General features: G+C 40.0%; 1 protein-coding gene across 1 annotated transcript; it reads left to right on the top strand.

Annotated features, from left to right (window-relative positions):
* Positions 1–15,814: 15,814 nt before the first annotated feature.
* On the top strand, positions 15,815–25,943 carry LOC146370746 (nectin-4-like). Its single transcript, XM_084908921.1, has 7 exons — positions 15,815–15,979; positions 18,080–18,421; positions 18,533–18,835; positions 19,741–19,834; positions 19,963–20,117; positions 20,530–20,629; positions 21,198–25,943. Exons 1-7 carry the CDS (start codon positions 15,841–15,843, stop codon positions 21,313–21,315), a joined length of 1,251 nt encoding a protein of 416 aa, XP_084765047.1. The 5' UTR covers positions 15,815–15,840; the 3' UTR covers positions 21,316–25,943.
* The last annotated feature ends 1,926 nt before the right edge of the window (positions 25,944–27,869 follow it).

The raw sequence follows: 27,869 nt of genomic DNA, 5'->3' as shown, positions 1-27,869 counted from the left end.
AGAGGAGGCGGACCAAGGGGCCGTGGTCTGGGGGGACCTATGCTGGACCCGAATGTATGTAGAAGGTGTGGAGGACGAGGACATTGGGCTCGTGATTGTCCTACACCACGACAGCTAGAACTTGGTTATCCATCTCCACCCCAGGCACAGGGAGCTCTTCGAGGCAGAGTGGTCCAGACAAGGGGACATCAAGCTCCAAACCCAGGCATGGCGCCGGTGGCTCAGTATCCCCTGGCCTACTGGGGCGGAGAGGAGGAGCTGTACTGACGGGACCCACAGAGACAAGACGACATGGGAATGGCAGATCCAATGTTGTCAATGAGTGTGGAAGGGACTGAAATGACCTTCCTTGTGGAAACTGGAGCTACTTACTCAACGCTGAGACAAAGACCAAGCAGTGTCACACTTTCCGAACACACGGTTAGTGTGGTGGGTTTCTCTGGGGTTCCAATGACTCTGCCAATAACCAATCCAGCCCGGACGGTGCTGGGAAATCAGACATTGAAGAACAGCTATGTGGTGTCTCCTCAGGTGCCAGTGAATTTGTTGGGCAGGGACCTGCTCATTAAATTGGGAGCCACTGTCATGTGCTCAGCTGATGGATTAACAGTTACACTTCCAGGAGGAAAAGAGTTTCTGTGCCTGGGGACACTTTCAAAGAACCAGTATTTGCTGAAAGACTGTGAACAAACTACAGCTGACATTTACTGGGGTCGGTTGGTGGATGAAGGCATTTTGAGACTGTATCAGCTGTGGAAACCTTGGATTATGGCCTTGGCTGTCTATTCTTCTCCGAGAGATCCATACCATGTGACCCTCTATTATGATAAGAACGAGGACGAAATTTATAGGGACCTGTTCCAGTCTGACCTTGAAGGTCAGACCTGGAATGTGTGTTCTCAGAACATCTATGTCGGTCCTGAAGGCGTCGCTGCAGGAGTAAATTTAACCGAAGAACAACGGCCTTGGTTCAAAATGGGACCTGATTCAGTGCCCCATATTACATTGGCGGTCCATGAGGGTCATCGGGCGAAGGAGCTGGGAACAATGGTCAAGAGAGCCCTCGATGAACCGGGCTGGCAAGCTACTCAGATTCCAGACGTTTGGTACTCGCCAAAATGCAAAATTTACCGTATCACTTGTCTATCAGAGGACACAGTGATATTGGAGCATGAACAAATCTCAAGAATCCATGGGAGAGAAAGAATAGACCATGCGGATGCAGTTGTCGCACTTGCGACTCTTCCTGACACCTTATGGTCAGCAGGGTCTACGGATGTGGGCCTGGCAACTTGCTCGCCTGTTTTGTTCCAGCTGAAGTCTGAAACGCCAATTTGGAAACCGCAGTGTAGGCAAAAGAGAGAAGCTGAAGAGGGAATTGCAGAAACCATTGAAGGGCTATTGAAAGTAGGGGTGCTTGAGCCCTCTCAATCTTACTGGAACACGCCTATTTTGCCAGTAGAAAAGCACGGGACAGGAAAGTACAGAATGGCACATGACTTAAGAGCCATTAATGCCATTTTACGTACTGACACGGTGCCTGTCCCAAATCCATACACAGCATTGACGGCATTAACACCAGAACAGAAGTGGTTTACATGTATTGATCTAGCGAATGCATTTTTCTGTCTCCCATTACATGAGTCTCTGAGGGACATTTTTTCATTCACATACAGGGGGCAACAGTACAGATACACACGGTTGCCACAAGGGTTTGCACTCTCCCCGGGCATTTTCAACCAAGTGTTGAAAGAAGCTCTATCGCCATGCCACCTACCAGAGGGGTGTTCACTGGTGCAATATGTTGATGATTTGCTCATTGCGGCTCCATCTGCTTCGGCCTGTACGGCAGCTTCACTTACCATACTGAAGAGACTCGCTGAGTGCGGTTTCAAAGTGAGTAAAGAAAAGTTGCAGTTGGTCCGACCGGAAGTAACATTTCTGGGCCGTGTCATTGCTCACAAATCAGTGGGTTTGCTAAACACCCATCGCGATCAGATTTTGACACATCCAAAACCGCGTACGGTTAAGGAGTTGCTCTCATTCTTAGGTTTAACAGGATACAGCCGTCACTTCATTCCAAATTATGCAGGGAAAACAGCCCTTTTGAGGGATTTGGTGAAAACGGTGGGTGTCCGTAACCTGAAGGCTGAACTGCCATGGACATCGGCCACTGAGTCGGCGTTTATCGCATTGAAACAGGACTTGTCAAGATCGGCTGATCTTGCCATCCCTAATTATGATGAACCCTTCTATCTTGATGTTTCAGAAACACACGGGATAGTTAATGGGGTGTTGTTTCAGAAAAAAGGGGGAGGGAGAGATGTACTTATGTACGTCAGCGTCAGACTGGATCTATTAGAGACAAGGCACCCGGGATGCACACAGCATGCCATTGGGGTGTCAAAGATTATACAAAAGACAGCACATATAGTGAGGGACCATCCGTTGAAGGTGCTGACCACCCACAGTGTGGTGGCATATGTTAACTCACAAGCCTTCACCATGACACCATTGACACAACAGAGAGTGAGTAAAGTTTTAGACGCTCCCAACTTGACCTTCACGCATGAAGGAATCAACATGGCAGATTTAATGGGGTCAGGAGAGCCGCACGACTGTGCAAAGAGAGCTGAAGTCGACGAGAAGATAAGAGAAGACTTGAAAGCGGAACCTGTACTGGGAGCTGAAGATTGGTTCACGGATGGATGCTGCTACAGAGATGAGGAAGGATTGAAAGCAGGCTACGCGGTAGTTTGCAGAAAAGGGGCTGAATTTGAAGTGAAGGAGGCTGAAAGACTTGAAGGGCAGCAGTCAGCCCAAAGAGCAGAAGTAATTGCTCTAAGTCGAGCTCTGAGACTTGCAAAAGGAAAAAGAGTCAACATTTACACGGACTCAGCTTATGCCTTTGGAGCAGCTCACGTGGAGCTGGCCCAATGGAGAAGAGCAGGATTCAGGACAGCAGATAATGCACCAATCTGCCACAAGAAGGAAATGGAGGAACTTGAGCAGGCCTTGGGAGATCCAGAGGAGGTGAGCATCATAAAATGCAAAGGTCACTCCTCAGGGACTGGCATGGTGGCTAGGGGAAATCAGGAAGCTGATCGAGCGGCCAAGGAGGCAGCAGGCTATAAAGCACTACGACAGATGGTGCAAATAACCGCGGAGGAAGAAGTAGGAGTCAACATGCTAGAGGAGGCCAGGAAGGCCCAAGAGGAGGCGGCCCCGGAAGAGAAGGGGGTCTGGAAGAGTCGAGGAGCCTGGGAAGAAGGAGGTCTCTGGCGAGGACCTGACGGACGACCAGTGTTGACGGCCAACCTGGCAAAACAGAAGATTGCCGAAGCCCATGGGCTTGGCCATGTAGGTGTGGCCCAGATGGGAAGACATCTGTGCCATTGGTGGCATCCCTTTTTGAAGGATATGATCAAGGAGAAAGCCAGGACGTGTCTGATCTGTGGGAGGCACAATCCAAAACCAGTAATTAAGCCAGAGGCAGGAAAATTTCCCATCCCAGAGAGACCAGGTGAAGAGATTGTGATCGACTTCACTGACATGATTGATCCAGGGCCAGGAGGAGTTCGATATCTACTGGTAAGTGTAGATGCTCTGACGGGATGGCCCGAAGCGTGGCCAACAAAGAGGGAGGATGCAAAAAGTGTGATTAAGTGTTTAATCAATCATTACATCCCCCGGCATGGTTTTCCTAAGAGAATTAGGTCAGACAATGGGACTCATTTCAAAAACAAAGATTTGGCAGAGGTAGAACAGAAGCTGGGGTTGCAACACAGATTTGGCACTGTATATCATCCCCAGTCGCAGGGGAAAGTAGAAAGAATGAATTTAAACCTGAAAAATAAAATTGCTAAAATTTCTGCTCAGACGGGGCTAAATTGGGTGGCAGCCCTGCCAATTGCATTGATGATAATAAGATGTTGTGTTAATCAATCCGCAGGTTTCACACCATATGAGCTGTTGACAGGACGACAGTTTCCAGGTCCTTGGATAACAGTCCCGGCGGAAGAAAGTATAAAAAGTAACAGAAACCATACTGAATGTTGGAAAGAATTAAAAGCTCTTGTGTCTAGTTTCACACAACAGGTTGGAGAGGGGGTGAATGCGGAGGACAGGTCCGTACCCGATGCCAAGGCGGTGTGGCTGAAGGTCATTAAGCGAAAGTGGAGAGATCCAAGGTGGACGGGGCCATTCGAGGTGACGGCTCGCACTACCAGTGCGGTTCGGCTGAAGGGAAAGGGTGAGACCTGGTTCCATTGGTCTCAATGTGCCGTGGCCGATGAGAGCTTACTCGAGATAAGCTCCACCCCAAGTAACACAGGGGGGAACATAGAGGCAGAATAATCCTCTCCCCCTGTGCCGCGGTTCTCCCCAGCAGTCTACCTGGGGAGACGAAGAAAGAAGAGGAGCGTCACATGCCAAGCATTAATTCATTTCAGGCTCCTAATAGGCTAGGGCTCTAGTCTAAAGTATTTGATAGTTTAAAGGAGTCGTAATAGTTTTGTACGATAATCGCATACTTTTATACTCATAACGTTATACTCTTATCACGAAGTTTAAAGTAAAAGTAAAACGAGCCTGGGAACAGTGATCATGAAGTTGTGGGAAAATTGGAAAATAACGGGGATGTTGGGGTTAATAAGTGTTATAATGTGTTTGTTTGTTTATTGGCAGACAGGTGAATTGCCCAGACGCAGAGGTCTATCCGAGTCCAAACCGATCAAGTCGTCAAGGAAATTCAAGCGCGAGGTTGGCTCAGGTGGGAACGATGGGTGTCTCACAGCCAGTGGGGGAGTCGAGTTTGGGTATGTTAATGGGTCCACGACAGCCTTCACATTCGATTTGTGTGAGGTAATTAGATGCCCAGGAGACGGTAGCAGCTGGAGAACATATGATGTGTGGATTTGTTATCACCCTATGGTATGTTACCCTAAGTCGGTGTGGGGTCCATCAATGGAAGGAGACATTTACACTTATATAACAGATCAGTGGTGTTCTTGGCAGGATGTGGTTGCTTGGACAGGAGTAGGATGGCGGCCAACAGTGCCACAGGTCCTGCAAGGGATAGCCATTCAGAGAGATTATTCTGTTACACAGAACCCTGTCACTCTTTCCCTAGGACCATGGAGCGAACTCCCTGAAGCGGGGTATGACGGGGGTGCGTTTTATCTAGTCATAGGGGTAGATAAAGCAGGGACAGATCCAGTAGGGATAATTCGGGTGAACTTATTCAATCCAAGACCTAAACCGATAGGGAACGACACTGCAATGAATCTCACAGAGCAAATGGACCCCCTAGAGACAGTTACTTACAAGGATTCAGAAGAGAAATGGCTTGTTGCCACAGATTACACTAGATTAAAACCCCAAGAGTTAATAGAGCGGGCTACGGGTTTTGGTGATAGGAATCTTTGGTTAGATTGGGTGGCTCAAAATGCTAAAGAGCAGGAAGTGGTTGATTGTGTTGCTTGTGCTACAGCTCGACCTCGTCTGTTCACTGAACCCGCTCCTCTGTATCCAGAGGATGAGTGGGGTTATAATTGTATGCTGAGATTAACTAGAGAGGCGGTGAACACAGGTAACTGCACCACTTTGTCAGGTTTATATCCGCCAATTGATAAACGTACACAACCAGGTTCATTCACACCTAAACGAGATAATTATACATGTTTTGAGTTCTCTACAGACAGCGTAAGATATACGTTAGGAAGGATTGATCCAAGCTGGTGTCAGAGGACGATCCCAGGTAGGACTACTAATAATGTAAGTGACCCAACCACAATCATAGGCACCTGGGCAAGGGGTGGGCTATATTATTATTGTGGGCAGTACACCCTTTTGGTGCAGGTTCCCCTGGGGAGTGTGGGAACATGTGCTCTGGTGCGTCTAGGTGCACCGTTGATGCTTATAGGAAGTAGAGTAGAAACAGTTTCACAGCAGGACACGGGTGTGTTGACAGCCAGACGTAGGAGAGATACAAGGGGTACGCACAAATATGACCCAAGATGGGACTCGCCAACCTGGATTGACTCAATAGGAGTTCCCAGGGGAGTTCCAGATGAGTATAAGTTAGTGAATCAGATAGCGGCCGGCTTTGAAAGTGTGTTTTTATGGATAACTCCAAATAAAAATGTTGATCGCATTAATTATGTCCATTATAATGTGCTGAGACTCTCTAATCTCACTAGGGACGCAGTGGAAGGCCTTGCGGAACAATTAGGTCCGACGTCTTTAATGGGAGTCCAAAATCGAATGGCTCTGGACATGTTGTTGGCTGAGAAAGGTGGAGTATGTGCAATGTTTGGTGACATGTGCTGCACCTTTATTCCCAACAATACTGCTCCGGACGGAACGGTCACTCGGGCGCTTGAGAATCTGAAAACGTTATCTAGAACCATGCATGAGCAATCAGGCGTGAACACGGGGCTGGGAGACTGGATCACGTCTGTCTTTGGGCAATGGAAGGGTGTGTTTATGTCTGCCATGTTTTCTCTTATAGTTTTTCTAGGTATATTGATGATCGGGTGTTGTCTCATTCCTCTGGTAAGGCGAGTGTTGGTAAAACTGGTAAGCAGGGCCCTAGACTCTGGTTCAGCTGGTTCAGCTGGTCCGGGGTATATGATGCCATTGCGAGAGGCCGCCTGGACGGAGGAGTGAAACAAAATTCTGGTAAAGGTTGGCCGATGGCCAAAGAGGAGGAGTGTGGACAAGAGATATTTTATTTTGTATTCTTATGGTGACAATTTATAATCAGAACTATCATTGATCAATCATTCATCATTGTCGAATCTGTTGATAGAATAATCTCTGAATTATATCTATGGTAATCTGAGCAAAATATTAATGTATGCATATTATCATCACTTTAATTAGTCTATTGTTGTTCTCTATCATTCTTTCTATCTGCTTAAGCTGTTGCAAATGGTATCCATATCATTGTATTCACACCTCTCGAAGCTGTGGGTCTAGTAGGGCCTTCTACATTCACCTACACACATATTCAGGCCTACACCAACATGCACATAGAGAGTCATGGAAAATACGCACGTTCACACCCGCACGTATTAAGAACAGGGAGGTCGTCTCAGGACAGTCTCTCGGTTGGACACACAGTCTCACAAAATGGCACAACATATCACACACTTGTTTGTCTCTAAAGTAGCATCTGATGTCTATATAAGGAGAACTTTTTGAGTGTGGGGAACTGTTATCATTTCCAGTAAGATCTAACTGTGATGTCATCAGGGTAATATAAGGATGGGGAGCGGTCTGCTCGTTGAAGATTGTAAGATTGTTGTTGCAAGTTTCTTCCCACACTCTGCGCAAGTGTGTAAAATAAAGATCACTATTTTTGGCACCTACCTGGATTCAGTCTGCTTACTTCTCTTACCCAAATCGAACAAGTTTCAACAAAGTACAGGTAACTGTAAATATGCAGGACCTGGTGGAGAACTTAAAGTTAAGAAATGGTGAGGTTAAAGGGGTAAGGGGAATGACCAAGGAGCGTTTGTAAGATTTGGTGTGAGGGAATTTGTACCCAAGCCACTGAGATGTTTTAATTGCCACAAATTTAGACATATTGCCAAGGTGTGTAAAAGGAAGAGAAGGTGTGCTCAATTTTCTGCAGACCACGAGTATGGGAAGTGTGGGAGTTAAGCCATAATGTTGTAGTTGCGGTGGAGAACATAGTGTTGCTTTTTGAGGGTGTGAAGTGATGAAACAACTCTTTGTTCCAAAGAGGAGAGTTGTGCAAAAAGTTGTGCAAAAAGAAACATACAGTATGCAGAAGCATGTAAAAAAGAAAGAAAGAGAGGCTGGACAAGGTTATGGAGATGGTAGAAAGGAAAATGGAGGAAGAGAAGAAGAAGATGGTGACATTCATCGCGGGGGTAATAAATTAATAAAAGTAAAAAGGTTCTTAATATCATAGGTGTTTAGCAGGGTTGTCATAGGGTGCCAATTTTGATGCACTTAAAAGTATCTGTGTCATATTAATTCGATCAAGGATTGATTATGGATGTGTGGTGTATGGGGCAGCGGCTAAAACTTGGTTAAAGAAGCTGGATGTTATCCAAGCTCATGTGTTGTGGATTTGTTAAGGGGCGGTTAAAACAACGCCAGTATGTGCTCTTCAGGTGGAAGCAGGAGAAAAGCCTCTGCATATTAGAAGGCAGCAGTTAATGGTTAACTATTGGGTTCTTTGAAAGGTCCCAATGAGAATCATCCTGTAAAGAAGGTGTTGGAACATTGTTGAGAAAGAGGGAAGGAGTTCAATAATAGTATTGGATGGGTTGGGGATGATCGAGCAAGAGCATTTAAGGTATATGACAAATAATTCAGCCAGACAGTGGTATGGCCTTTAAGGCCCACTTGGACATGGGATTGTCCAAGTAGATAGAACATATGTGGATATCAAAAAGTCACAACAGATCTTTGTCAAGAACTTTACAGTAGATTCGAGGGCAAGTACAGTGGCTATGTGCAGGTGTACACAGATGGATCGAAAGATCCAGAAAGTGAAGCAACTGGTGTGGCAGTGGTAGTTCCAGAATTAAATATCAAGTTTGGGAAAAGAACATAAACTTTCTGAGTATATATGCAGTAGAGCTATATGCCATATTGATGGCCTTAGAATGGGTGGAAGACAGCAGAATTACAAAAGTAATAATATGCAGTGATTCATTGTCAGCTGTGTTAAGGATTGAAAATGGGAAAACAAGTAATGATCAGAACATTCTGTATGAAGTTATGTTTGCTCACCACAGAGTGTGTGAACAGGGCAAAAGTGTAGTAATAACGTTGACGCCAGTTATAAAGGCAATATGGTTAATGAAAGAGCGGATAAGATGGCTAAAGTTATTAAAAGAGTAGACATAGATGTTCAGATACCATTATCTAAATCTGAAGGAAAGTGTATAGTTTGGAAAGAAAGTAAGAGGTTATGGAAAATGGAATGATGAAACTAGAGGGAGACAATTGTACTGGGTACAAAATACAGTAGAAGTAAAAAGAAATAAAGGAATGAATAGGCAGGAGGAGATTGTTATATGAGTAGAATAAGAACAGGGCATTGTTGCCTGAATGGTCTTTTAAGGATGGGGAAACAATTGAGGGGTTATGTAATTGGTGTGGTGTTATGGAAATGGTTGAGCATGTTTTTATTAAGTGCAGGAGATATGGTAACTATAGGAGAATGATGAGGGTAGAAATGGGAAATACGGGGGAATTCAAATTTGAAAAGGCGGTTGATTGGTTAGGATGTCATGAAGGGAAAGGAGTGGTTCTTCAGTTTCTGAGAAATACAGGATTATTTAAGAGGATTTAAAGAGTTAGATGTGATATAAGTAAACTCCAGGGGGTAGCAGTAATGCAACATCTATGGATGCAAGCTGCCATTAAAATGGTAGAAGAAGAAGAAGAAGAAGATGATCGTGCAGAAAATGAATGGTGATTCAAGCATATTGACCGGATTGAAACCAAATGCAAAAAAGTTATTAATGTTATGAGGTGTGTAGCTGGGAAGGATTGGGAAGCGAGCTCTTCTGCTTTGAAAAGACTTGAAAAGGTCTAACTGAAGAATTTGTTTGATATTTAATACTCTTAAGTTATGAACTTATATAGAAGACTGTAAACATGTGAGTTACCTGGGCTATGTAAAGTAGGTTGAAATTAAAGAATACATCGTCTTGGTGTGCGTAAGGAAATGGTTAGCTCAAAAAGCTAATAACTGAAGCTCTTTCATATTTTTCCAGATCTGGCCAGCTTTTGCCACAGCCTGGTGTCAAAGTAGATGGTGCAAAGCTACAACTGCTGAGTCTGACCTCTGATCTAAATGGCCTCTATCAGTGTGAAGCATCTAATGCATATGGAACTAAACATGGTCAGCTCTATGTGCATGTGGCATCAGGTGAGGTCAGCTTGGATTTAGCTGTGCAGTGAATTTGTTTCTGATTTTTAGATTTGACCTTTTGAGGACGTTGTGTCTTTCTGATATGCTATTTGATCTTTTAAGCTTAAAGAAGTGGTTGTGTCACGCCAGTTCCACCATTTGAAACTCAGAGCAGGTCCCAGCTTGTGATAGGTTCTTTTCACAGTCATATCAACTTATCTCATTTACTTTCGTGCTTCAGAACTTGTCAGTACAACAAAGTTGTTATATATGAGAGAGAGAGAGAGAGAGAGAGAGAGACAGACTGGGGTCTACTACACCAGGCAAGACTCCACAAGAGGGGGGAAGGGGAGTGTTCGCCAAGGGCACCAAACAGGCTAGGACCACTTCTGTCTACTACCATCTGTCCTTCTGCAATTCTCTTCTCAACGCCGTACCTACTAAACACTTCAACATGTGTTCCCTTCACCTACATGAATCGCCACTGTCTCCCCCACTTCTGCCTTACCTTCTCTCTCACTCCAACACACCTTTCACCTTCCCACTTTCTTTGTTTTTCACAGTAGTAGCACAATTACCACCGGCAAAAAGCACCAGAGGCATTTATTTGGCTCCAACCAAGCTGGTCTGTGAATTGTGTTCTTTGTGATCTGCTATGTTTGTTTGTGTTGGGTACATGTTGTTTGAATAGTGCCTGAATCACCTAAATGTGAATTATAAAACTAAATAGTGTAAAAATGAGAATGAATAATATGTTAATGTTAATAATATTCTTCATTATTTTGTCTCTGTAGCAGCATCCGCTGCTGCTTGGGCGTTATTTGATGTTTTGCTTTCCTTGAATGTTGTTGGGGCTGCAGTATGGTACTTTTATAAACTTCAAAGGTATGTCAAACATTAACTTGCACGTAACTAATATGCAGAATTATATGTTATACCTCTGATGTCAAAGCATATGCAGTTATTCAAATTGAAAACTCTTCAGTTCAAAAATTTTGAAAAAATAGTTTTATTTTTTATGCAGTCTTTATTTTGAGGCGCTCCAAATTCTTTCAGCAATTTTCTCAAAAGCTGTTTGGACTGTTTCTGGGTTATTTCTTTATAAATTTAACAGGTAGAAAGTATGGAGAGGAATCTACGTGTGGCATTTGCAATCTGAAAGTTGTTTGGAAGTTGCAGATGTCGTCAAAGAAACTCTAAGAAGTTGATACATTCTGTAAAAACAAAGTGCACTACTTAGCTATGTACAATAGACTTGACTTCATCCAGGAAGGAGAAATAAAAGGGATATTCATAAGCAATATTCTATGTACAGATCAAACAAAATTTTCCAGCATCAAAATTATGTATAAAAAAACTGAATGTATAAAACATTTGGAGTAGCTCAACATTTAATTCTACTAACAAAGTAAATTCAATTTCATATACTGGGGTCAGTGTTTCTACATGATCATGGCCAACATGATAATCAGTTATTTTGATTTATTTTGAGATAATAATCATTCATGATAATTATTCATTGATTTTATTAACAAAAATTTTATTGTACTGTTACATAATTGTGAATAAATTGCTCTTAAGTAAAATAAGCAGCTCAGGAATAAAACTGATCTTTTTCATTGTGTGTTGAATACTAAATTATTTTATATAAAACATCTTTAAAGATTTGAAATTAAATGTAAATTTAAACAAATCTTCTGAATTGTCTGCCTCAGCAATCTGACAGCTGTGGAAGAAAAGGATAAACGGCTCCACCGACAGACCTGAAGAACAGGTGTAGGTACAGTTTGAAATCTGTACTTGTGTTTCCACCAACAGTTTAAACTGCTTTCATCAGCAGTTGAAACTGCTTGCAGCAGTATTAAACATGTAGTCGATTTTATAATTGCTTGTTTCCACATCTGCTTATTAGAAGAAAGTCTGGGAAGCTAAGTTGAGCTCTTTACTGTGATGTGTTATTCAGTGATGCACATACCATGGTGATAAATATAAGTAAAAATAATAAAAATACAAATTTTGCTCCCTACAGTCCTTCCTTCTGGGTAACGATGGAAGTATTTAAGTTTATAATATCCAGTTAATTGATATTGAAGTTAATTTCTCATCTGTTGTTGCCCTATGGAATTATATTCATGTCATAACATATCCGCAAGCAAAAACATAATCCGAGCAAATTATTCAATTTCATTTTCACACTGCAGACCACAGAGAAATGCCACAGACTCATCTGCTGTGTGTTGTCACTGCTCAAATATTTTTTGTACAGTTTTATTTAAATTCTTTATTTTTTCTTTGCTAAACTTATACATTTATTTAAAATCTTAATAGTTCAAAAAGAGACTAGCAAGAGAAATTTTTAAAAATAATATCAAATATCTGCATTTAAATATACATCAAACTTTTTGAGTCATTAAAGTGCACACCACAATTAATAAGTTGATTTATACTTCATATTAATCTCATTCTGCTTCATTGGATTAGAGTTCATAATGTAATATTTGCATTTGTGTAGTTATTCTTTTATGAATAGTCCTTAATCAAAAAAATCTGTATGAAACAGTTGATCTGTGCTGCACATCAGTCTTGAGGATTTATTAGCTTTTTGAAAGTGTAATTTGCCAGTTTAACTGCAGCTGTTATTGCTATTGTGCACCAGTAGGTGTACTGATTTATTGTGACCTGTATTTTTATTACTGAAAAACATCTTAAAAATGTTAGAATTCTGGGGCAAGTTTTGAAGACGTTCCGCCCAGTCAAGTATGTGCAGTTACATGTGTTTGCTGCAGACTAAGCAACGTTTTGTTGGAGGGTTTAAACGTCTGTGTTTTGTCTTATAATAGCCAGATTCTGATAAACACTTCCTTTCCTGTATCCAGTTATTTATTTATTTATTTTTAAATCATAGAAGCTTCATGATACTGTATAATGGATTAATGGGACAGCAGTGCAGAGGCTTCTGAACTTGCATTAGAATCCTCGGGTTTAAAATATTTCTTCAAAATTAAAGTAATCCAGTGACAGTCAGTATTTCCACTGCTGCACAGCAACCAATCGCTGTTAATAATTAATTCAGCGAACATTATTTTTCAGATGGTAAATAAATACAGTTTAAAACAGTGTTTCTGTCATTGCGACAGTTTAACTGGTTATTGCGTTAAACTGAGTTTAACGCAATAACCTGTCTGGCCATGCTGATTAATGATATGGCTGATAAGAATGTGACAGTTTTGATAACATGAGCTGTAAACTGACAAAATGATTTCAACCCTGGACAACTAGAACATCCATATCCATATCTTGAAAAGAAAATGCTAGAATAAAGAACTATATATTATTACAATAAACTTATGCTCTTTGGTCCTGCAGTTTTTCTGCTGTTTAAGTGTTTCCTTATTTATCTATTTATTTTTATTAAATGTGTTTTGTTTCTCAAAATGGATGGAATTATTAAAACAAAAGAGTGTTGTTATGATTTTTTGTATTTTTTTTTTTTTTTAATGAACTAGCCTGTTCTTCATTCTGTCTCCGCTCCCTATCCAAGTTCAGTATTTGTAACCTTGAGCCCACAAATTAGAAGTAAAATTGCTCTTCTTGTTTATTTCTTTGAAATAAACTTATAAGCTCTGGACTCACCTAGCAATTAACAGCGTGTCTTCTTACTTTTTATCCAAAATCAGCACACAAAGAAAGTAACAAGAAATAAAAGAGCTGTTTCTGGAAGCTGTACTCAACCTAGACACAAAGGGAAGTGCTACTTTGACGACATATTATTTAAACCTTAATTTTAACAGCTTTCTCCTCACTGACTAACAAACTACCCCTTTTCTACTTTATATTTCAGTTCCCCAGTTGTCTGCACCAGTTAGGCCACAAACTGTCTTTTTTTTGTTCGTGTTAGGGAGCAGGTGAGGGCTCGAATTCACTTCATTGTTTCTTATAGAAAATGTAACGATTGAGTGCAGGATGCAGACTGAGTTTTTTTTTTTTTAAAGATTAAAAAAAACATCCACAAATGTCCTGCTTTCCAACAATTTCATCTCCTCTTCTAGCATTCATACATAAAGGTTAACTGGAAAATAATGGGAAGTTTAAGTTTTTATTTTTCTCTCTTTGGTTTTCAGCTCCAGCTTTTCGCTTTTGTTTATGCATGTGTAATCCCTTCTTCCACACTAAATTCTGTTTTGCAAGGTAAAGTGTAATGTCTTTACGTATATTAGTAAATAGACTATAGTCAACAGAATTTATGAAAGGGGTTATATATAAAATAAAGAAATGACCAGTTTTGCAAATAACTTTATGACTCTGGATTATTGTGCCTACATAAAATCATCCAGTGTGTTTTGGCCACATACATTATCTTTATAGAACTATTATATTTATTTGTCTGCTGCCCAATTGGCCAGAGCTATCTTTTTTTTTTAAGAAATTTTTTTTACTGTCAATGAGACTTTTCAGCTGAATAAATAAAGGAGATACAAAAGTCACTTTGCCAAAAACTGACTGGAGCTTCTACCGTCTGTCTGTGGCTCAAATTGGCTTTATATCATTCATGAGAAATATGTTTGAGATATGCTTCACAGCTTATAGGCTAACAAGTCATTTATAACAGTTTAAATACGGGCAATAATGTTTTTTGGCAAATACTAAGTCTTGGCTTTCTGTCAAAAAGTGATGAAAGGTGTCGTGCCATGGCGCACTGGCAGGAAGAGCGGATCCAATTAACTTCGCCTCCATTCCAACCAACTAAAGGTGAAAGTAGCGATGTATAACTTGGTGAAAAAGTGAAAATCATAGTTTACATTAATTCAATTCAATTCAATTTTATTTATATAGCGCCAAATCACAACAAAAGTCGCCTCAAGGCGCTTCATAGATACAGAGAAAAACCCAACAATCATATGACCCCCTATGAGCAAGCACTTTGGCAACAGTGGGAAGGAAAAACTTCTTTTTAACAGGAAGAAACCTCCGGCGGACCAGGCTCAGGGAGGGGCGGCCATCTGCTGCAACCGGTTGGGGTGAGAGAAGGAAGACAGGATAAAGACATGCTGTGGAAGAGAGACAGAGGTTAATAACAGATATGATTCAATGCAGAGAGGTCTATTAACACATAGTGAGTGAGAAAGGTGACTGGAAAGGAAATTAAATTACATTAGTTTGTAGGTTATGATATAAAAATTATATATTTATTGTTCTCAAGTGATGATGATTATTATTATTATTTTTTTAAAGAGGACATTTTGCCTGATAGGAGCAGAATCATGCCTGTGTGATTCATATAAACTTTACCACTCAATATAACATTAACACGTTCTCAACAAGATAACGGCTCTCTGTTCGTTTTCAGACGTCATATAAAAATAATATTTGCTCTGATTGTTGCACGTCGCTAAAAGTTATGTCTGCTGGAACCAAAAATACACCTTTCTGAGTGCATCAATTAAAACAATTGTCTATTTTATTGTTGTAAAACACATGTAGCTGAAACACGAATGTGGGATAGCCTTCTGTTTGTTCATGGACAGGGGTCAGATTGTGGCAGGGTCAGCCTGATATTATTTGTATTCCCTGTAACTTTAAAATTTTTGACCCTCTTTTTATTAAAATACTTTAATAATTTTACAACGCAGCGCGCCCCTGTCTCACCCATCAGTCTCTTTCTATGTTTCTCGTATGACGGCAATTATTCCAATAAGCCGTCATTTATGTAATTACACTTTGGATCTGACTGTAAAAATGAATATATAGGTCTTCACAATCCAAAGCAGAAATAATAATGAGAAAAGGGGAATTATTCCCTTTTCGTAAGACACAGCACAAGTGTTCCAGGGGCCCATCCAGGTCACGTGACTTCAGTAAACGTAGCCTACCTTACCGTGTCCATTATGCCCTTTCTGTTTTTTCTTCTTCTGAGAGCAGCCACGAGGTAACGTCAAGATATGGGCGAATGGATGGAACTGCTACTTTCGTTTGTGTTTTTATGGCCAACTGCTGTGACAAGTCATGCCACGCTATTTTTCCGCGATAACCGGGTTTTTTTTCTAATATCTGCGCTCCTGCTGACCAGAGAAGCTGACGGTATGTCGAAAGTTTTCTTTTTTTTTTTGTTTATGCTTGGATTTGCTTGGGCTGAAATGAGATAAAATGGCAGGTGTTACAACTAATTGTTGTCAAAATCTGACAGGGAAGAATGTGGGGATTTTGAAGCGGATGACTGAAATTATATTTTTGTATTATATTAGTGTTGTCCAAATCAGTGCCAAAAATTAACCACGTGTTTAATGTTATGACTAGTTGCCTTCATTGAGACAAAAACAAAAAGAGTCACAAATAGCTTGTTTTCACTACAGGCAGAGTAGTTCTTATATCAATATCAGTGTGACTGTTTTTTAAATAATTCTTTCCACATGTGTTTTTTATTGTTCTTCATTGTCATTGTTCTATTATGTGTTTTATTCTGTTGTGCCCTTGGGTGTCTTTAAAGGTGCTATTAAATCAAATGTATCATTATTATTATTATTATTATTATTATTTCTTATAAGGAGACATGCTCAGAAGATGCTCAGGACCAGTGACTTTAAAGCTTTACATACTAAAATGGTGTATTTTATTATCTTTACCCAGTAGCGGTTTTTGATGCGGGCGACACGGACGGTTGCACGGGGCGGCATCGTGGTGGGGGGCGACATCACGGGCACCGGAAAAAAATAAAAATAAAAAATTACTTGTACTCATGCTGCTCCGACATCATGCCAGCGCATATTGGGAATGGCATAGGTACCGATCGGTTTCTATCTCCCATTTGCTGGGAGTAAGAGAGCCCTCCGTTAGCGAGGTGCGCCTGCTGCTTGCGGCCGGGGCGGCGGGGGATTCTCTTTCTGGCTGGAGCAGCATCTAATAACCAACTCGCAAAATCAAACAAAATAAAAAAAAAACCAACAAACACAAAAACACCAGACATTATGATACAGACTTATATATGCACCGACGTTTTTTCGAAATTCTATAAAGTGAGCGCGAGAGCCCTCGGTGCGCCTGCTCGCTGCTGAAGTCAAAGTAAACTTTATTGTCATCTCCGCTACATACAGTCCAGTATATAGAGAGACGAGACGACAAGGCTCCAGTTACAGCAGTGCAAGTAAACAAACAATATATATAAGAAGAGTAAGAAAATAAATATACACTTAAGACTAGGGGTAAAGGCATCAATAACAATTTAAAATGTATATTTTACAGTTTGATGATTTAAAGTCTCACACACAACCCGTCGATATTTGTGCTTCCAAATAGAGCACATTTCATTCATAATGATGTAAATTCAAGCTATTATCTATTCATGATTTGAATCCTGGGTTGTGCGAAATCCCAGAAATAAACCCTAGACAAAGTGAATCTGTGAACTAAGGTGTAGGTCTGTTAGGTTATGTTGTGGTGATCCTCGGGTTGGGGGATGGGTGTTCATACTGGAGTGCAAAATTAAAACCAATGGAAGATGGACAAGAAAGTTCAAAGCCATCAGGTCCTCAGTTTAGAAAAAATAGAAAAGAAGAGGAGGAGAAACGAGCAAAAGATACAGGTAAGCAGATGTGTCATTGGATAATGGCAGGTCATCCTGAAACAATCAGAATCAGAATACTTTATTAATTCTTAAGGAAATTATGTGGGTTACAGTTGGTCCAAGAAGAAATAGTAACAGTAACAGACTAAACTCCAAACAATTCATTATGTTACAGATTTTAATATTAATTAGTCATTGTCAATTGTGTGCCAGAGGGAGCGTTCGCCCAGGGCGCCAAACAGGCTAGGACCGCCACTGTCTTTGCTCATATGACTGGAGCAGAATGGGCAGGAATCTTTGGTTTCTACAAGTTGAAAAAAAAACCTTGAGATTTTGTTTTAAATGTTTTTATTGAGATGCATGTATAATACAAATGATAATTTTTAGGTTGATTTAATGTACTCATCCAGATTAATCCAGGAAGCTTCACAGTGTAGGAAAAAGCTGTTATTGCCACTTGCAGGCATAAAGTTTGTGCAAACGTTTTCAGTATCAGTCATATTCATTTAATTGTGTAAAACTAAAATCAAGATTCATATTTGATTAATTGTGAAGCCCAAAAATTCTTGGACACTTTTTTTTACTTTTTTTCTGATCTTTAACAGTATTTCACTTTACAGCTCTCCAGATGATCAGTGGAAGTGTGACAGTGGTTCAAGGAGGTACCGCTATTTTACCGTGCCATGTCATTGATACCAATGATGACCTGACACAGATTACCTGGCAGAGGAGGACGAGAGAAAAACCTCACAATGACAATTTCCTAACTATCCTACCCAGAGAGGGACCACAGTTTGTCAATGGAGGTGATGATCGATTTAAATATATCGGGAATTTTACAAAAAAAAATGGAACACTCCAGTTATCCAATGTTGCCCTGAAGGATGAAGGCAGCTACACATGCATCTTCACCTTGTTTCCCAGTGGAAATCAGAAGACAGAGATACCTCTGAACTTGCTTGGTATGAAAAAACACTAATTTTCAAATATTCTAATATTCTTGTACGTGAGACAGAGTTACTTCCACCATCTTGCTTGCATGTTGATTTATTTTAGTGCTGTACCTCTCCTAGTGCCTCCTTTCACAAACGTGAAGGACAGTCTTCCCACTTTGGGCACTGAAGAGGTTTTATTTGCTACCTGCACGGCTGCTGGATCGAAGCCTCCTGCAGAGGTGAGGTGGCTCACTGATGGTTTGGGAAAAAAAGTGAGGACGACAACAAACTCCACCCAGTATGACAACGGCACGACTACCACAGTCAGCTCTCTGTTTGGCGTTCCTACGAGAGAGATTAACGGTCACCAGGTCCAGTGTGTCATCAGTGGTGACTCCCTTTTTACAGAAGAAACCCTGCCCTTCACCATACAGGTCTACTGTGAGTACCACAAACCACAAAAATCTTTAACAATTAAGTTTTATAACTTAATTTTATAACTTAGCAAACGACAAAGTTCTATAACAGCTATTGACATGCAAACAATGCCTCAATTTTTTTTCATTACACTACATACTAATGATTCACTAAAACTATACACTCTGTTAAATGTCCCAAATTTATCAAATTCCAAAACTTATTGATATCACTCTCTCTTTCACCACTGTCACTTCAACAATGTCCCCATATTTACACACACACGCACACACAGCAGATAAGTATTGAACACATCACCAATTTTTCTAAGTTAACATATTTCTAAAGGTGCCACTGAAATGAAATTCTCATCAAATGTCATTAACAACCCATCTAATTCACACATGCAAGGAACCATAACATGCCATACCATCAAACCCATTGATGTCAATAATACACCAAGTCACAGCAAAAGCTGTTTCAGATTTGTTTGTCAAGCATAAAGGTTATTTGTGACCGACATGCTTGACGTTAAGATAAATGTAATTTATCTTTCCAGTCGTAAGTCATTGAATATAAATGGGAAATGGCAGAGGAGGAGGTTTGCTGGTCACACCATCAGCAAAAATAATGGAAGTTGCAATGAAAGTGAAAAGCAGGCTTATTCAGAAGCGCATAATTGTTATTGATATGGTACATCTGTGGGGTCCTGTTTCTGGTGGATTTTCCATGTAATGTAATATTCTTTTTTTCATCATCAAGGTGATTATAAATTAGCCAGTCACAACCTTGTTACTGTTTTTGTCTTGAAAAGATTGACTGTTTTGTCTGATGCAATGAGACCCAAACATTTGTGAAACATTATTTCGATATTATTACTATGTCCTCAATTCAGGATTAACACAGTTTTCTGTCTTTTTTTTTTGCAGTCTCTCCCACAGAAGTGAATATTAGAGTGATTACACAAGACTCATTTGAGTGTGTGACAGAAGCCAACCCAAGTGCCAACTTTACCTGGAGTAGGTAAAGTAATTAAGAGAAGAAAAACTGTGTGTGTGTGTGCATATATATATATATATATATATATATATATACACATTATTCTGCTTCCTCTGTACAGTTCATGTTGAGCCTTGTTCATGTTTTTCCAGATCTGGCCAGACTCTGCTGCAGTCTTCTATCAAAGTCGACGGTGCAGAGCTACAACTGCTGAGCCTGACCTCTGATCTAAATGGCCTCTATCAGTGTGAAGCATCTAATGCATATGGAACTAAACATGGTCAGCTCTTTGTGCATGTGGCATCAGGTGAGGGCAGCTTGGATTTAGCTGTGCAGTTTGTCCAAATCTTTCTGAATTTTAATTTGAGCCTTTGCTGGTGTTGCTTCATTCTAATGTTTTTCTGAAAACCAGCCAGCTTAAAGAGGTGGTTGGTTTAAGACATCGCCAGCATAAAACGTAGTGTTAATGAATGGATGACTGAAGCTCCACACAGAGCAAAAATGATATTAAAGTCAGCTCCATCACTGGAAGAACATGTCCTAGCAAATAGTTCTTTTCATGGTCATTTGTCTCAGAACCTTTCAGAGCATAAAAGCTTTTGAATGTTTGGTACAAGTGCTGCATGGTGTTTGAACAATGTCTGAAAAGACTAAACACCATGAAGGAGAGAAAGGATTACCTCATTCTCACAATATTTTTTTTCCATGTGTGTCTGTAGGAGCATGCTCTGCTGTTTGGGCTCTAGTTGGTGTTTTGTTTTTCCTGAATGTTGTTGTTGCTGCAGTATGGTACCTTAATAAATCCAGACAACTTCAAAGGTACTTCAAACACACACACACACACAGATGCAATTTGACAGGTCACTCAAAAACTGTGTAAACTGCTTGGTTATTTCTTTAAAAATTCCAAATTGCATTTGCCGCAAAGTTCAACACTAACGATTCAACAGGGCACTGGTTTCTCTGTTACATTTCACTATAATCCTCAAATTAAAATGTATTTGCAGACAAAGTGTTCATTCACTGGGACACATTGACAGACTGTACAGGTTTGCTTTTATTGATATTGAGTTATGATTTTGGTTTTCTTGGCTTTCGTACATTCATCTTAGTTTGTGGCGAGTTTTCAGGTGGTTCAGTTAGTTGTGTTGCTGTGTGGTCCCAACACAACTCTACAGCAACCTTTGTTTATAATTTGTTCTTAGTTAATGTCATTTGTCCCAAATACAAAGTAGTTCCAGCCAGTGGATGATGATCCACTTCTGGGGATAAGCTCCTCGTGTTCTGCTTTGTCTGACATTTCATCTTTGTTTCATTTGTTAATGCCGCAAAATTTCCAGGCTTAACTGTAAGCCATGCATACTGTCTTATTTTTCTCTGGCGTTAGGTGTTTTCCATCACATGGTGATGGGCCTAGAGACCCACCATCTCCCAGGAGTGCAGGAGAAGATCAAAGACGAGAGCAAGAACAACTGCAGGAAGTGAGCGAGGTCACCAACGGTTAATTTGTAGAGATGTTAAAGTCAAAATGAATTATGTTAAATATAAATTAATTAATATGGCTCTCGATATTTTGGTGCTAATGACTTAACTTACAGTTTTTCTCAATTGCTTCTGTGCAATTCTCACAGCAGAAAAGTCATTCAAACCACTCTTCATGCAGTTCTCAAAACAGTTAGAGCATTTCTCATAACAGTCTCTTGTGCAAAAGGAACTACTACAATCAAAACCTTTCTCACATTGTTCAAAAAATGAATAGTCAGTCAGTCACTTTATCTCTGTGATGAATGAATAGAAACCTTTCACCACCCTTTAAAGACGTAGTCATCAAATTGTTTAGTTTTTTTTCCTCAAAACCTTAAATGACTTTAGAAGGAGTATTGCAAAAATGTAGGCCTAATGTAGTGTACACATATTTCAGAAACAAAAGTGAAATCCGAAGGATTTTAATATTTATTTTACAAAACTGATGAAATTGAGAAAAGCAAAATAATAATCTTTAAACTATATGCAAAAGAAAACAGACAAAATGAATTCTCTGCCTCAGCAATTGTGGACAGTTGTGGAAGCCAAAGATGGAAAATATCTCAACTGAAGTTTCTACCAACATATTATTCTAGAGTTAGCTTGGCAATGAAATTTAATGAAGTCTTTTTAAAAAGGCCATGTTGTGAAACAACTTCACATGTAACTGGAACAACCATTAGGATGTGGTTTTAACTGCCTGTTCCTCTGTTGTCATGAAAAGCTTTAACTATATTTGCCATCTGTTCTTGTGTTTCCACCAACTTGTCAAAAGCTTTCATCATCAGTGAAAACTGTTGACAGCTATAGTAATGTGGTTACTGTAAATTCAGGAATGAAAAATCCACCTGCCTTCAGTAACACCCTTCCCTAAGGGTAAGGGTAACAATAGAAGTATTTAAGGTTATAATGTACAATACTGGCCAATTGTGGACACATCAACCATTCATATGGAATTACATGTTTTCCTTTTTTGCTTGTGCCTATAAAAGCACCATGACAGTATCCAGTCAGTGTGCTAGCACAGCTGCAGCAGGTGTGTCTGCATTGAAGCTCTGGCTGATGTTCTATACTCCTCCTGATAACACGAGTCATTAAGCTGCAGTTTATAAAACCCACAGTGTTTTTATCAGAAACACTAAATGAATTACCAGTACAATACAAAAACTCACACAGAGAATAGCTTTACTGCACACTGTGAATGGTGCTAAATTTCTCTTGTGCATGATGATGGTGCACACACTTACTCCCCTCCAGTAAAACTACTACATAAAACTATAATAAAACAGGCCTGCACTTGTCTGTACTTGCCATGAATGTACAAGTTTTGCTCTAATAAAACAAAACTTACACATGCAAGTAAAAAAAAAATCTTAATCTTCATTCATGTATTTACTTAAATGAATGTGCTGATCAACGGTTAATAAGAAACTTGAACAGAAAGCCCGAGTATATGAACCGATTTCTTATAAACTTATGGGAGTATGATTAAATACTCATTTTTAGGTAATGATAAAATACTAAAAATGGTAAATTTAAATTTTAATATTATATGAATACAAGACTACATAGTGCATTAAGTAACAAATGCTAAGTTACACAAATGCAAATGCACTCTCTTAATTTCTTATCTTTTGTTGTTCTGGTTCAGACCTTTAACTCCATCCGTTCAGCCGAGCTGACTTATTTAAAACATAGACGGGTCTAATAAGTGTGCTGACTGATAAAGAGCTGTTTTTACTTCACTGTTATGAAAAGTGTGTCATCATAAAGATGGAAACTGACTGTAACTGATAATTCTGTTCGACATTGGCTTACGTTTTTCTGCAAAGCTTATGATGCCTGCATTTTTCCAGGAGCTATCACTTGGATCTCTGTTTCCAGAGAGCCAGACTCGCTCTACAGTGTTTGCTGTAAGCTGCTTCGCTTTCCAAAATGGTGAAAGGCATGTTTAACTTCTGTTGACACACAAACTTTTCAAGTAATGTCAGTGAAACTCTTTGATCATCTGTTTTGTGCCGACTTTTATTATGAGTATACAAGCTAACGACAGGAGGCAAAGTCAGCAAAAACAGAATTTGTGACACGCTCAGTTTCTAAGGTCAAATTTAAGTTCTGTATTACATGCACTACAGAAAAGCAGTGAAATACTGTGGAAAAACAATGTCAACCTTCAAAATGCACTCTCAGCTGCTAATCTGACTTTTCCTTGACCAGTTTAAGAAAAGAAATGGCTTGATAGTAGGTCAATAGACCATTTTTCACAAAACTGTATTCGGTATAATGGATTGGATTTATATAGCGCTTTTCAAGGCACCCAAAGCGCTTTACAATACCACTATTCATTCACTCTCGCATTCACACACTGGTGGAGGCAAGCTACAGTTGTAGCCACAGCTGCCCTGGGGCAGACTGACAGAAGCGAGGCTGCCATATCGCGCCATCGGCCCCTCTGGCCAACACCAGTAGGCGGTAGGTGAAGTGTCTTGCCCAAGGACACAACGACCAGGACAGAGAGTACGGGGATCGAACCGGCGACCTTCCAGTTACAGATGCACTTCCCAACCCCCTGAGCCACGGTCGCCCCGGTATATGAAGCTGAAGTTTCACAGCATGTGTGTTTAAACTTTGGCCCATAATTTTTACCCCCAGACGTAAAAAGGCTGATGGAGTATTGTCATGGGTGGGTGGTGGTGACGTGTCATGGAATTTTCTGTGGAAAAAGGCATTTGTGTGGAATCAAGCTATTTTATTACTGCATGCATGCAGGAGAGCGAACACACACATCAAAAACATCACATGTCTAAGTTATGAGCACTCTGCCCTTGGAGTCTCAGCCCCTCTTTCATACCCTCACACACAATGCTCTGTATCTTCCCAGATATAGCAGGTTTTCGTTCCACGGGCTGTTACTGAGCAGAGAACAACTCCCACTATCTTTTCCCAGGAAGCACCTGGCACTGGTCATCTTGGGAGTTTCGTTCTTCTATGCCCTAACAGTTAACAGATAACACAGTGAAACATCTTTAAGCAAAGCTAAGCAGTTTTCACAAGGTCATGCTGACAAATACACATACTTCATCTAAGCATATGCAAAAGCACTTAAATACTTTAAATAAGAATAATAGAAATTGTCTATTACACATGCAAATTTGTGAATGCGATAACTCGAATGAGGCGATGTAGAAGTTTGAAATCGATGCTATAAGTGCAGCTTCTAAAAATCTTAGATGAGTTTGAATCAGAGGTTTTCTGAAACTCTTGTGAATGCGATAACTTGCTTTTCTTTACAAGCTCCTTAGACTACAATGACCTGGATGACTGAGAACCTTCACAGACACTTTGACCAGTTAGTTAACCAATCAACTATTTGCTGCCAAGTTTGTGTGTCAAATGAAGATATGTTTGTATTTTAATTGTGTAGGTTACATTTAGCTAAATTCATCTTAATCCTTTATAGCAATAGTTACACTAGTACGTGTTTTTTAACTCTAAACTTTAAATCTCTAAACTTGGTTATTGAAAGAGTCAGCATTAATGAATAAACTGTGCCTTGTCTATTCTCTCATTTACACATGTACACAGGGGATATTTGTGAGAGCCATTTGACAACATGTCCTTACACTACACATTAAAACAGTCTTCTCAAACTGTGGAGCTGGTGGTGCGACTACTGTAGGGAATAATTGGCTGACATTTCAGAGAAAGCTGGAGAATTACTTTGTTAAAGCATTACACAGTCAGGGTTCCCTGCTTTTGGAAAGCTATAAATCATATCAAATCATATATCATACACCTGTGTCTCAGATGGTTGTACTTTTCAATTTATTTAGGTTTTTGTGTGGCAGCTTTTTTTAAGTATTCAATCACTAAAGTGTGTTGTTTGATCTGTATTCTAAATTGACCAATTATAAATCATTTGGTGTGCTTGCTTTATATCTTGTGTTTTTTATTGTTTGCTTAAAATGAAACTTTGTTTTGTAATTGCTTTTATAACATGTTACACTGCTGAAATACTTTTTGTTATCATTTTTCTTCAAAAGTAAATAATCATGCATAAAATCAGTACGTTCCTCTCCCTCAGTATATACATTCAGGTGTGTAAACCTCATCTGTGATCCTTGATATTGAATTCCAGTTGGACGTTTTGGTCTTGTGGAGAGAAGAAATCCAATGTGGAATTTTCTGGCATCTGTAAAACATGGTGGAGGTTCTGTCATGGTATGGAGCTGCATATCAGTCAGTCGTGTTGGCGATCATGTCAAAATTAATGGAGTTATGAACAAAGAAAAGCACCATCAGTTTTAGATCCACCATGAAATTACATCTGAAAAGAACCTGACAGACAATGGATTCCCAAATGGACTCCCAGTGCATTAAAAGCACACCTGGATAGAAAACTACACAATGGAATATTATCAGTGTATTCACCTGTCTGAGGGAGAATGAGCTCTGTTGTCTCAGTAGAGTGGGATGAAGTGGGAGAGAAGGATTCACCATGATGGAGTTTGGTTGCTTTCTCACAATACCACCAAAATATCATCCAGGTGACAGCGAGCACACTGCATCAGCTAGTAGCTCATGCCATCTCCCGAACTGACCAGTGGTCACAAACGTGTACAGGCAGGGGTTTCAGACAGGAAGATGGGATTGGGGGGGGGGTTATAAGAATCAGAATACTTTATGAATCAATAAGGAAATTATGTATGTAATTATGAGCAGTTGACGACCCTCCTTTCATTTAGTATTCAGGTCAGTGGTGATCCAGGGCTTGTTGTTGGAATTATGGTTCATATATTTACATAGGCAGTGATCTCAGTGATGCAGTCTATGATGCTGTTTATGCCATCCTCACGTGGATCCTAGAACACGCCCCAGCCTGCAGTGTCGACGCAGTCCTTCAGGCACTCACTGACTTCCTGACTCTTTCTCCTCACAGACTGTAGCCAGAGGGAGTCTTTGAACTGCAGGGACAACATGATGATTCCTCTTAAACACATTATCTCAATGACACAAGGACAACATCCCCACCATAATTAAATTACTTGGACAGAAACAGGCATTTAAACTGATTAAAATCGACTCAGCCTATAGTACATGTATCTGGACAATGTATCTTTTGTTTTTCAGAAACTGTATGATGTGCTTTTCAAACAGATTATTACTTGAGACATTTTGTTTTATTTTTCAGATGATAATCTAAAACATCAAACCTGGATTTAACATACTTTACATTTATGTTTCTTTTCTGTATATGCCTCTCCTCTGTTCTGTCTCTCCTCTTTGTTCAGGATTTGAACCTTGACTTGAAAATTATAGTAGCCAGCAGATGGTGATAGTTTAACATATGTTATGTCTAAACTGAATACTTGTTAGGTCAACCTTTTTAAGTGTGACTGTAAGAAGTCAAATTACTATACTGATGGTTGCAAATGTGTGAGAGCTGAAACAAATTGTAGAAAAACAAAAAAGGAACAGCAACAACAGAGAAAATCCAAGGAAGAAGAAAATATTGAGGCAGAAACACAGTTAAGGAAAGGCTCAGCAAAGAAGGTCAGGATAAAACAGATGGAGACCCCAGATGGAGCTCCCACAGGCAAGGGTGGTGGCGATAATTAATTTAGCTTAAGAAGTAATAACACGTGACTGGAAAAAAGTGGTAAATTTCCTATTTGAGATATCCGCAGACAACAATATGATTTTGATAATGCTAATGAGAATAAAGCATATAGAGGGGCCATGTAAGGTCAGATACCCCCAAAAGTTGATTCTGTTCTTCTGGACGTAGCGTTTTCAGTGGGAGAAACGTTTCATCACCGACTTCTTCAGTCTCAGTTGTCTGCAGGTTTCCCCAATCTTATAAACAGTACATTTGCATAATGACTGAAACCAGCCCACTGAAGGAACAATGGGCTGGGAGGTCAGTTCCTTCATTATTATATGCAAATTCTCATGACCATTTATCAACAACCACTAATCAAAGACCACTGCTCAATGGCCATGAGTCCCATTCACAGAGAGATGGGGAGTGGTTGCAATCACAGCATTGTAAGATGGTGAAAGATGTACCCTTAGATACCCTCCTAGATTTAAAGATGCTCTTTCCCTTTTCACCTAAAAGGGAAAGACCATCAAATATAGAAAATAGAGAAAAAGCTCCACGTAGTGGCCGTAATGTTGTGCTAATCTGTCCAAGCTACAGGATCTGTATGTATCAAGCTCCTGCAGGAGGAAATGCAGCTACTCTGACTCAACTGATGCTCAAAGTTGGCATTTAATTGTACAGATGACTCCTGGCTGCTGTTGCAGTATTTAAAGGACACTGTGTGCTCTGGGTTTTGCTTGAATCATCACTTTTTGGTGGAAAGCAGTTGATTTGGTGCAATCTTTGGCTGCGAAATATTTGACTACAAAACTTTAAATTAGATACACTTTAACAAATGCTTACTGTCACATACACAAAATCACTTTAGTTTCTTGACAGAGCCAAGTAAAGTTAATTTGATACACTCAGAGGGTGTTCTGTTCACATTGA

This window comes from Perissodus microlepis, chromosome 16 (assembly GCF_051167445.1).
Source record: "Perissodus microlepis isolate ML-2025 ecotype Zambia chromosome 16, ASM5116744v1, whole genome shotgun sequence".
NCBI lineage: Eukaryota > Metazoa > Chordata > Actinopteri > Cichliformes > Cichlidae > Perissodus > Perissodus microlepis.
The sequence above is the reverse complement of the archived record's forward strand: the minus strand, read 5'-3'. Positions and strand labels throughout refer to the sequence as shown.

Bases quoted from the DNA above. Each gene is read 5' to 3' on its own strand.
- LOC146370746 (XM_084908921.1), top strand. From the start codon at position 15,841: ATGGGCGAATGGATGGAACTGCTACTTTCGTTTGTGTTTTTATGGCCA. The intron at 15,980-18,079 runs GTATGTCGAAAG...TTCACTTTACAG, and splicing joins GCTGACCAGAGAAGCTGACG to CTCTCCAGATGATCAGTGGA. The intron at 20,630-21,197 runs GTACTTCAAACA...CTCTGGCGTTAG, and splicing joins AAATCCAGACAACTTCAAAG to GTGTTTTCCATCACATGGTG.